Source organism: Thermobia domestica, chromosome 7, assembly GCF_964235325.1.
Source record: "Thermobia domestica chromosome 7, izTheDome1.hap1.1, whole genome shotgun sequence".
Lineage (NCBI taxonomy): Eukaryota > Metazoa > Arthropoda > Insecta > Zygentoma > Lepismatidae > Thermobia > Thermobia domestica.
The window spans coordinates 302573291-302585975 of record NC_137460.1 but is presented as its reverse complement, the minus strand read 5'-3'; the positions used below and the strand labels follow the sequence as shown (position 1 = coordinate 302585975).

At 36.4% G+C, this 12685-nt stretch overlaps 1 protein-coding gene across 3 annotated transcripts in view; it reads left to right on the top strand.

Annotated features, from left to right (window-relative positions):
• Pgant7 (N-acetylgalactosaminyltransferase 7) overlaps nucleotides 1-12685 on the top strand; it is a 102217-nt gene that overhangs the window by 78036 nt on the left and 11496 nt on the right. Inside the window, exons 7-10 of one of the 3 annotated variants that reach the window (XM_081766842.1) lie at nucleotides 4896-5013; nucleotides 5383-5508; nucleotides 8059-8280; nucleotides 12270-12380. In XM_081766842.1, coding sequence (XP_081622968.1) covers nucleotides 4896-5013; nucleotides 5383-5508; nucleotides 8059-8280; nucleotides 12270-12380 — 577 coding nt within the window. Of the gene's footprint in view, nucleotides 1-4895; nucleotides 5014-5382; nucleotides 5509-8058; nucleotides 8281-12269; nucleotides 12381-12451; nucleotides 12551-12685 lie in introns of all 3 variants that reach the window. The other 2 variants (XM_081766843.1, XM_081766844.1) reach the window with 2 other exon arrangements.

The following is a 12685-nucleotide window of genomic DNA, read 5'->3' as shown; positions in this document are numbered from 1 at the left end:
CAGCAACGAAACTAACAACAATACATGAAATCGACACGTAGCATTCCCTAGATATTTAAAACTTAAATTTGTGTGCAAAATTTCGTCAGTTTCTGGTAGAACGTATGACAAAGTTGTTTATTTAACAATGGTAGCCTATAACAATGAAACTAACAACAATTTGTGAAATCGGCAGGTACCATTCCCTAGATATCTCAGTTGTAATCCGATGGGTATGCCAAGTTTGGTCAGTTGGTGGCAGATAAAGTTGATTGTATATTTAACAATGGTGGCCTTCAACAATGAAACTAACAACACTATGTGGAATCCACACGTACCATTCCCTAGATATCTCAATCTTAAATGGGTGTGCAAAGTTTCTTCACTTTCTGGTAGAAAGTACGGCAGATAAAGTTGATTGTTTACTTAACAACGGTGGCCTGTAACAATGAAACTAACAACAATGTGTAAAATCGGCACGAACCATTCCATTGATATCTCAATCGTAAATGAGTGTGCCAAGTTTGGTTAGTTTGTGGCAGAAAATATGACAGATAAAGTTGACTGTATATTTAATAATGGAGAAATCCAACGATTGTGTATTTAACAATGGTGGTCTTCAACAATGAAACTAACAACAATATGTGGAATCCACACGTACCATTGCCTAGATATTTCAATCTTAAATGGGTGTGCCAAGTTTGGCCAGTTTGTGGTAGAAAGTATGGCAGATAAAGTTGATTGTTCATTTAACAATGGTGGCCTCTAACAATGAAAGTAACAACAATAAGTGAAATCAACACGCACCATTCCATAGATATCTCAATCGTAAATGAGTGTGCCAAGTTTGGTTAGTTTGTGGTAGAAAATATTACAGATAAAGTTGACTGTATATTTAATAATGGAGAAATCCAACCATTGTTTATATAACAATGGTGGCCTTCAATAATGAAACTAACAACAATATGTGAAATCGACACATAGCATTCCCTAGATATTTCAACTTTAAATGGGTGTGCAAAGTTTGGTCAGTTTGTGGTAGAACGTATGGCCGTTAAAGTTGATTGTTTATTTAACAATGGTGGCCTCTAACAATGAAACTATCAGCAATATGTGAAATCGACCCATATCGTTCCATAGATATCTTAATCTTAAATGAGTCTGCAAATTTTGTTTAGGTTGTTGTAGAAAGTGTGGCAGAAAAACTTGATTGTTTCTTTAACAATGGTGGCCTTCAACAATGAAACTAACAACAATATGTGAAATCGACACATACCATTCCCTAGATATTTCAATCTTAAATGGGTGTGCAAAGTTTGGTCAGTTTCTGTTAAAAAGTGTGGCACATAAAGTTGATTTTTTATTTAACAATGGTGGCCTCTAACAATGAAACTATCAGCAATATGTGAAATCGACACGTACCGTTTCATAGATATCTCAATGGTAAATGAGTGCGCCAAATTTGATTAGTTTTTGGTAGAAAGAGTGTAAGATAAAGTTGATTGTTTATGTAACAATTTAGAAATCCAAAGATTGTTTCTTTAACAATGGTGGCCTTCAACAATGAAAGAACAACAATATGTGAAATCGACACATACCATTCCATAGATATCTCAATCGTTCATAAGTGTGAAAAGTTTGCTTAGTTTGTGGTAGAAATTATGACAGATAAAGTTAATCGTTTATTTAACAATAGAGAAATCCAACGAATGTTTATTTAACAATGCTGATCTTCAACAATGAAACTAACAACAATATGAGAAAACGACACATATCTTTCCCTAGATATTTTAATCTTAAATGTGTGTGCAAGGTTTGGCCAGTTTCTGGTAGGAAGTATGGCAGATAAAGTTGATTGTTCATTTAACAATGGCGGCCTCTAACAATGAAAGTAACAACAATAGGTGAAATCGACACGTACCATTCGATTGATATCTCAATCGTAAATGAGTGTGCCAAGCTTGGTTAGTTTGTGATAGAAAGTATGGCAGATAAAGTTGATTGTTTATCTAACAATGGAGAAATCCACCGATTGTTTATTTAACAATGGAGGCCTCGAACAATGAAACTAACAACAATATGTGAAATCGACTGGTACCATTCAGTAGATATCTCTGTGCTAATCCGATGGGTGTGCCAAGTTTGGTCAGTTTGTGGTAGAAAGTGTGGCAGATAAAGTTGATTGTTTATTTAACAATGGTGGCCTCTAACAATGAAACTAACAACAATATGTGGAATCCACACGTACCATTCCCTAGATATTTCAATCTTAAATGGGTATGCAAAGTTTGGTCAGTTTCTGGTAGAAAGTACGGCAGATAAAGTTGATTGTTTACTTAACAATGGTGGCCTCTAACAATGAAACTAATAACAATATCTGAAATCGACACGTACCATTCCCTAGATTTTGTAACGTCCATTAACCAGATTATATCCGTTTTTGCTTAATTTTTGAACTGTTTATTTTATATTTGATTGTTTTAATTTTATTAGTTGTATATGTTAACATTGGTGACGGTGGCGCCATCTATCGTTTTAGACACAAACTGTTTGGACGTTCTGAATAACCTTAACTAGAGGTAATAACCGGTTCGTGAGGCGTACCGGTTTGATGTGGGACACCCTGTATATTTTAGCTAAAATTACACTTCCTTTATTAAGTCAAAATCACCTGTGAATAAACTACAGTAAAACCTATCAACTTGGCCACCTCTGTAAGTTAGTCACCTGCTCATCTTGGCCTAGTTCCTCTTGAACCTGCATTTTCCCATAAGATATTCGTTACTTATTACTCTGTAAGTTGGCCACCTGTCTATCTCGGAAGTTGGCCGCATTGAAGCAATGTTTACCCTATGATGATAATGATAAATTTACTTCCGTATCTTGGTCACGCAAAATACCGTTTTGTTATTTTTCTTAACTCTTTCGTATTGTCATATGAGAGGAGATATTCTGTATTTGTGACAGGAAACAAAGAAGCAGGGATTCCCACGATTTGTTCTTGGAGGTCAATAGCCAGAACACTACCCTGATAAACGGGGGGTGAAGGAACATGTGAATAAGAAAAAGCACGTATAGGAATTCAGGGAATGGTTGTACGTATTTGTTTACCCTGTCTGTTTTATAAAACCATTAGCCGTATCGGCTCCTTTCGTCAGTGGGAAGTTTAGTAATTCCGGAAAATTCTCAAGGTTAAAGCTAACCACCTCAATTGTCAACTATTGGCATCTGACGGCATGTCGAAAGGTAGCTGAAGTGTAGAGATATGAATTCCCTTAAGATTTTCTCAAAACATCTTTTGCTCCGAGGGAAAAACCTTGTAGTTCATTAACAAGAGGTACTTAACTACAAAATTAGAATGTACATATGTGCCAAAAACAATAAATACGTGTAGAATGAACCATCATAAATAAATTTGTTATTAATAGCTGATTCGCTGTTTTTCGAAAAGTATCTACAGAAAATATTTGTCACTGTCGAAAAAGAGTCATATAAACTACATATAATTGTTCAATTTATAATTTTGCTTTTCTTGTTCTCAATTTGAATAACTCAGTATGCTGCAATATTAATTTCAATAAACTGCGTACATATTTTCTATTTTATGATTGTTTCTGTTATTGTGTTTTCAATCCGAATAATTCAGTGTAGTAGACTAGTTTTCGGGAAGAGACAAGTACGTACATATAGTAAACATACTGTAGTAATTTTTTCTAGTACTGTAAATTATTATGATTACTCTATATACGTTATTTAAAAGTAGCTGTCGTGCCATTGCTTCTTACAATTTTACAATCAAGTAATACTAGAAATCCTATCAATGGAACTGCTGGTGGCCAATATAGACAGGTTTCACTGTAATATCATTTCATGGGTAAATAATAAAATAACGTTAAATCAGCGATAGAAAGAAAATACACATGCTGCACTGCATTTCTAGTTTTTGATAGAGTTTTTGTATTAAGAATGAGATATTGGAGAGAATTTACAGAAAAACCACGAACACAATGTTTGTACATCAAACCGGAGGTCTTTAATGCAAGAGATGAGTGCTTTTGCACTGAAACTGCTGCCTGCTTTCGAAGTTCAATGGTATTGAAATTAGTGTATGATGAAGATTACGCTAAGTTGTCGAAACCGTTACGCTGTATTTTAGTTTTAATAAATAAGTGTATATACTCTGGTCAGAAGTATTAATTATTCATTAAGTGAGCTCCCGAGTCGTGATGGGTAGTGTTACATTGAAGTTTCCAGCAGTAATTCATTTATTTTACTAACATCTCAATTGAAAATTTAAAAGGAAGTTGCCAATCCTAAAGAAAAATCTGTTCATACATGGAATAAATTTGTAGACCCACACTAACACTGGTGCCTATATTTAGCAGAAATGTCTTATATTTCAAGCTAAGATTAGGCAGCGCTGCAATGTCATTTTTTTCCTGTATATGGTATAGAAAGATGTAAGTTGTGTGATTATTATAATGCAATAGATTTCTTTTCAATTTTATAAGGGAGTGGGCACTCCCCTTCAGTGGTATACCACTTGCCTCTGGTGCGTGGGGTCTGTGGTTCCATCCCTGGCCAAGTAAGTGTGGTGGACAACATCGTGCCCGTTTACTCCCACATTGTCATTCCATCATTTACTTACTTTATCATTGTCTCCCTTAACCAAACGGGTATAATCGTGGGACGTTGAACTGAAAATTTCATTTCATTTCAATTTCATGAGGATCAGCCGTATTCTATAGCGAGATACAATTCACGCATCTGCCTGAAGATATCACATAGTTTCCCTATTAGAGAGGTTTTTTTTTTTTTCAGTAGAAAATAACGTCAAAATGTTGCTAATACAAATGCTAGTATAGATATTTGTTTGAAAACGGTATGTATGACTTATGTATTAATTTCTTTTCCAGATCCCCGACGCATGCAGGTGGTTTGTTTGCAATTAATCGTAAATATTTTTTGGAACTTGGTGCTTATGATCCAGGTCTTTTGGTTTGGGGCGGAGAGAATTTTGAATTATCTTTCAAGGTAAGGATTTTTTTTTAAGTGAATTTTTGAGAGAAATTGAAACAGAAGGTTTAACTATAGTGTTAAATAATAAGTTATGTCTTTAATGAAGCAGAAAAGAAAGAACCTTTTTGATGGAAATATACTAGCTAAAAACAGTGGCTCTTATAGCGTACTTGTTTTGTACAACACAGTAAGGTTATGGAGAACTCAGCTTTGTGTGAATTTTTGCTATAGTCTCACTTGGTGATTACGATTTAAATTAAACGAAATGAAAATAATTTTGTGATTTCTAATTTCACTCCTTTGTGAGTTCATTTTAAGTTTATGTTCATGTGAGCTCAAAAGTTGTTTAAAATATTTAGTTATTTTTATTTTGTTTTTGGAAAGATTTGGCAGTGTGGAGGGAGCATCGAGTGGGTGCCGTGCTCTCATGTTGGCCACGTGTACAGAGGGTTCATGCCTTATAACTTCGGAAAATTGGCGCAGAAGAAGAAGGGCCCGCTTATTGTAAATGTAAGTCCTTTAAAAATATATTATAAAAGATTTTGTAAGAATCTCCTATTAATGTTAATAGAACCAAGTTGGTGGTAACATTTGAAAATTAGACAAAAATGTGTGTCTGTGTTTGTTATAGTACGTAATGCATTCTACGTATTTAAATAACTGAACACTTTCTCAGCTTGAATGATATTCTCATTCATTAATTTTCCTTTGTTTTTGTCTTGTAAATGCAACCATTAAGTAGGTAGGTAATGTTACGTAACACCTAATATTCAGTCTTGCGGAATCCACGATTCTCTTAACTCTTTTAAGATCTTTCGTACTTACATCGATAGGGTAGTATTTTCATTATTTGATTTAGAAAAGTACTAATAAATCTTTCTAGATCGGGTTTTTTGTGTTTTTGCAAGCATGGAGGCATTGTAGAACACGTTACGTATGGTTTCACGCCTCTCTGTGTAGACACCTAGGGAGTACTGGCGTCACAACTTATTTTTTTTTCTTTTTCGTTAGGCTTATTTTTATTATTTTTTGGCGGGCTTACTTTTGCACCTAAAAGATTGAAATTTTGCACACACATTCAGTGTACCCCTTAGTATTCTTCAGATTTTTTCTAGATCTCTGCTTTAACACAGGGGGGTCCACAGTGTACAGAAATAAATAAAAAATCCCTTTTTCTTCGCGATTTTCCTGCCTCAGATACACGATGGAGATACGTGAATGGTACCGTTGGAAAGGCTGTCCTATTCTAAAGAGAATGAGGTACGAACCGTGATTATAGAATAAATAGGGAAGTCTCACGAAATTTTTACCGGAGATCCTGTTTTATACGGGGATCTGAGAATATTCTTAGCACATTCTTAAATATATTTTACTTTTACTTTTCTAGATAGAAAACTCAAATTGTGTACACACATTCAGTATACCCCTTAGTATTTTTCAGTTGATTTTGAGATCTGTACGTTAACACAGAAGGGAGGGAGGAACAGAGGACAAAATTTAAAAAATCTTCAAAAAATCGCGATTTTTCTTAAAATTTCCCGCTTCAGAGATAGGGAAATGTGAATGGCATTTTTTCAAACGTTGCTCTATGGAATCATGGTCCTGCGATAAATAGCAATGAAGCAGTACCTGGTTAACTAAAAGCCTATAATTTACCCAAAAACGACAAGATTTTAAAAGGGTTAAAAAGAGATAGGATGTGTAAACATTCATATTACTCGATTCCTTGAATTCTGTACTCAAATATCACATCAAATAATCTACCGATGTTCAACATGTGCATCGGATAAATTTCGATATTACGTTATCAAAAGAATAACTTTACATAACCATACTTTAAAAGAGTAACTTTAAAGATATCACGTTATCAAAAGAATAACATACTTTACATAACCAAACATGGATCCCGCTGGTCGAATCTACGGACAATCAGCAGAGCGCACATTGGTGCCATCGTTTGACGAACAATAGTGCTGCCAACTTTCGGGAGGTCGAAAATATCTTCGCGAGGGTATTGTCGAACAGTAGCACACGCTTACACATTTTTATTACAGTTACTTTTCAGTTTACTTCTGCATTAATTTAATTCCGTCACAGTGGCTCTTGCGTAATCACATTGAATAGTAATTTCATGCTTAGTACTGCAGAATTGAGTTTCCTGATCTCTGCTACAAAATCCTCTTATTCCAGAATAATGCAGAAATATTTTTGAATAGAGTCTATGAGTGATTTCGTACGCTTGGCATTAGATCGATACCAATAAGAATGGTATAATGCCTTAGGCATGTTTTTTCAATAATAATAATAATAATAATAATAATAATAATAATAATAATAATAATAATAATAATAATAATAAAGATTTAACTTTTAGAGAGCTGAAACTTCTACAAGTAAAGCTTAAAGGGTTCATATTGATTTAAACTTTTTTTCCCATTTTTATTTACCACGTAGTATGCTCTATGATTCCATTTTCTGTGTGCTTTTTAATATTTAAGTAATCCGAGGGCCAGTCAAAAAGATCCCGGAATTGAATTCTGTTGTAGCTCTTTATTACCACAATATAAGTACCCATTTACTTAATCGCCTACAAAGTAGGGACCTTTGGAACACACACACACACACACTTGGTCCACCGCTGCTGTGATTGGAGGAAATACCGACGAAAGGCATTTTTTAGTATCTTTCGAAGCTCAGGCGTCGCGTTAGTTTTGGTCTCTTCTGCGGTGGCGAAACGGGAACCTTTGAGGCCCTTTTTTAGCTTTGGGAAGAACAATACATCCGATGGTGCTAAACTGTTTTTAAAGCTATCAAACTCTCTGAAGCAGATTTGCCCAATTTTATATGAACTTGATATTTGCGCGTTGCTCGAATTGCAACATTGCATCAACTGATCACCTTGATTCAGCTACACTACCCAACTGTTAAGACGTGTTCACACTTGTTAGATTCATATTAGGCAACTTAAGCACTGTACTGTATAAGATTCCGGGAAGTTTTTGACTGCTCCTCGTGTTTTATATAGCGTTTCTCTAACCATTTGTAATGTTGTTGTTTCAGAACTACAAGCGAGTAATTGAGGTATGGTTTGACGAGAAATACAAAGAGTACTTCTACACGCGGGAACCGCTCGCCAGGTTCCTCGATATGGGGGATATATCAAAACAACTTGCCTTGAAAGAGAAGCTGCAATGCAAGAGCTTCCAATGGTTCATGGATAACGTGGCCTACGATGTATTTGAAAAATATCCAGAACTTCCGCCGAATATCTACTGGGGGGAGGTAAGTTACGTATTACACTAGTTGGATATTCTAGTTATTTAAGATTAAGATAAAAGGGTAGCCAATGCAGAGAACACAACCTAACACTTTTTTATGTTGTCACACCAAATCCACTACTCAAGCTTTTCAGCTGTTCTCTCCTTTGTCTTAAACATCTTCCTTTTGTTGACTTTGCGCATGTCATTGGTGACATGTGTAGTTTGGGATCCCACTCTTGCTTTATACAGGGTGTTGCAGAAATGTCTCTTTGGGAACAGATTCTTTTCATCAAAAAAAGTTCATATCGATCTGTGCTCAAAAGTGGATAGTTGAGGAGTTATACAGGGTGTGGTCAAAGTCTGGACCGCACTAAATATTTGAGAAACTGTAAATGCAATCAATCAGAAGTAAATTAGGATGAATGTTGGTGGGAGGGGGATACTATGACGTGGTTATGGTTGTGGTCCGCCATCTTGATGGTCGTCATATTGGAATCAACTTGTTTATTGTAAATGGCAACATGATCGTGTGACATATTAAGCAACATTCTCCTTCGAAGAGAAGTCCAACGGTAAAGTTATTTTTCGAAAGTCTGCAACGGTTTTGAAGTTGTGAATGGATTTAGGATAGGTTATGCTATCTTTTAGACTTAAATTTTGTCTGAATCTGTTGCATTTCGTGGTTGTCCTGATCGAGGTAAATCATCAACATTTTCCATTGCCCTGAATTTGCGAATTAGTTTTTATACAGCACCGTCTGTCACCGGCTTGCGATTAGGATGTGACGCATTGAAGACGGCTGCTATTATTGCTGAACTGCGTCCTCCAGCGAAAAGGATAATTTCGATTCTTTCCTCTCGAGTTAACATCTCGTCCTACCTAGAAGAAAGAAGAAAAATAAAGAGATAATCAGTTCCCGTTCATACAATGCTTCATGTATAACAAAATTTAAATATAAAAGATAACACACCCTATCTTAATCCATTCACAATTTGAAGACTATTGCAGATTTTGGAAAAATAACTTTATCGTTGGATTTCTATTCGGACGAGGATGTTGTTTGTCACACGACCATATTGCCATTTGAAGTCAGTTGATTCCAATGTGGCGGACGACAACTTTAACCACGTTTCCCTCTCCACTAACATTAATCCCAGTTGACTTCAGATCGATTGCATTTAGAGACTTCTGGCCACACCGTGTGTAACTCTAAAACTATCTATTTTTGAGCACAGGTCTATATAAATTTTTCTTCTTTTTTTGATGTGAGAAATCTGTTCCCAAAATATTGTGACACATTTTTCTAACGTCCTGTATATTACCAAGATACAAGGGTTGGACAAAAAAATCTAAAACGTTTGCAAAAGTGTGAAAATCATACCTAGTATGGTGTGGGGCCTACTTTTGCGTCCAAAAAAGCTTGGATCCGACGTGGAATGGACGTATACAGCTCCTGAATCGTGGTGTGTGGAATTTTGTACCATTATTCCTCCAAAATATGCTCCAGTTCCTTAAGGGATGCTGGTAGAGGGTAATGAGACCGAACGCGCCTTTCTAACTCAGACCACAATGGCTCAATGATGTTCAGATCTGGTGATTCTGGGACCCAGGGGAGGTGTGATAGCTCCTGGTCATGCTCCTCAAACCATGATGTCACCGTTTTCGCAGCATGACAGGGTGCCAAATCATCTTGGTAGATGCCATCACCATCAGGGAACAATATTTGAGCCATGGGTAGAACCTGGTCAACCAAAATGGCCTCATACGCCTTAGCATTCATCATTCCATGCAGGGCTATGATGGAACCTGCAGAAAACCACGATATCACTGCCCATACTGTAACAAAACCACCCCCATGCTTTACAGTTGAGAGCAGACAGTCTGTATCATAGGCCTGCGACGGTGTCCTCCATACGTAAACACGACCGGTTGTTGGAAACAAGGTGAAGGTCGATTCATCGGACCACATTACGTGTTTCCAGTGCTCATGAGTTCACGCCTTGTGGTCCTTGCACCACTGGATACGCCTCTTCGTATTTGCTGCTGTGACCAGGGATTTGGCGATAGCAGCCCTGCCATGAATGTTCATTTTATGAAGTTCCCGTCGCACTGTTTTCGATGAAACCGGGTTCTGTAGGCCGGAATTGAATTCAGACGTAATTTTCATTGCAAAGTCTTCTCTTTAGATGCTACAATCCGTTTTAATGCCCTCCGGTCCCTATCTGAGAGGATTGTCTTTCGACCACTGTTGTGCGTTGCAGACGTCGTTTGCCCATGAATTGTGTATGCCCTCGTGACATTGGACACAGTGCCTTTCGATACCCCCACAATATTCACCGCTGTTGCCACTGAAGCTCTAACCACACGGGCACCAACGATCATGCCTCTTTGGAAGTCTGTCAGGTCGCCCATTTTACCGCACCACTTTCACACTACGACACGCACAGGTGAACGGGTTACTGCTGACGGAAGAGGAAGGTCCACATAACATTGAAAACAAAAAACGATCGGCAACCGCAACACGTGTTGTACAGTAAAGGGCCAAACTTACGTGTCCTGTATGAAGTGTTTTTAGACTTTTTGTCTATCCCCTGTATATACCGAAAAAATCCTTAACAACCTTATATATATATCCGGAAAAGGGAAAGAAGTTGTTTAAGATTTATATTTAAAGGTGTTCAATAAAACTCACTCAGAATGTCCGAGTACGGCCAACTGATTACGAAGCAAGAATTCAACTAATGAGTAATTGTATGTGTACCAAGTTGCTTAAAATTATTATTAACATGTAACAGTTTCGCCAACTATGCAGTTAGCTTCATCAGACACTATCCACGTTAAAATTTTTTACGATAAACTCATTGTTTTGCTCAGCAAATACTTTAAATCGGATTGAATGACGTGTTAACAATGCAATTAATAACGTAGAGAAGAACTGAAACAGATTCGCTAGAGGACGTAACCCATTATTCTATGCAAGGGTTTATTAATTAATAACGTATGCTAATGCTATAGACCACTTTTTACGGGTTGGCGACAGAAAAGTTATAAATTTATATGGAGATAAAACAGGTAGCTGAGTCAACAACTTTGGATACAGCATTATAGACTGAGACAGACAAGTTTTCTGTATTTCACATTCATATATACATATATATATATATTTTCCGTAGAATACATAGCAGAACGAAAATTGTCGGGACAAACTTAAAAAATATTTTTCATGAACTGTTTGGTATTTAGAATTGTGGGGTTATGAGATGCGCATATTGCGAGGTCGTTAGAATAGAAATGAAGGATTTGCTATGCATAATCTTAACATTATTCTGTTTCATGGCAGTCCTTGACTTACGTAAATGCATCGTTCCAAATTCTTTGCTTAGAAATTTTACCATAACCTAAGAGTTATCGGAAGCACATATGAAAAGATTTAAAAAAAAAAAAAAATCGAAAATCTACTGTTTAATAAGACTGCAACGCAAGATATCAGTTACATTCTTTATTTATAGGTATATGTTTATATTCTTCGAACACCGATAATAATAATAATAATAATAATAATAATAATATAAAAGAAGATCAACAATACTTAATTAGTTAATGAGTTCATGCCTCACTCACTAGATGGCTTTAAAAATAGAATTTAGAAAATTTAATACCACTTCTTACTTCGTGTGTAAGTATCGTAAGGTTTACTAATATCGGAAATCGTAAGTATGAATTTACGTAACTCTGGGACTGTGTATTTCTTTCTCTCTCTTGTCAATTTTTTTGGTGACCATTTTTTGTGACTGGTATTTACCTCGTAGGTTTTATTTTTTACAATTTGTGTTGTTCATTTTTGATTATTTAAGGGTGTTTACTGAGCTCGGATATGTAAAGCAAGATATTTGCTATTGAAGCATCGATTGAAAGAAAATGTAGAATGTGGTTTTAGTTTCAGTGTAAAGTGGACGCCTAATCATGTAGTGTAAAAGCAAGTGAATGTATAAAGTATTTTATTGTTTCTAGCTCCGTAGTGCAGCGTCAGATGTGTGCTGGGATACAATGGGCAATGATGCACCGACTATTATAAATGCATATGAATGTATGGGTGATAGCAACCAGGGGGATAATTCGCAGGTAGGATATTAGACTAAGCCATTTGTGGTCGTTTGCTACTAACACCTGCACATGTATATTTCTCTCTGTAGTTGCGGAGTGTTGCCACAGGGAAGTGTGTCGATACGATGGGCCATAGTCCGCCCAGTCTCATGGGAATATCACACTGCCACGGGCTGGGCAATAACCAGGTAAATGTTCACTTCAGATGAATACTAATATTTGTTCCTTTTGTTTTGTGTTGTGTGTGCAGAGAAAGTTTGTGTGTGCCTAGTGATGTTGACCATAGTACCTCCCTTCCTCCCTATTATTTCATGTTGCATGCT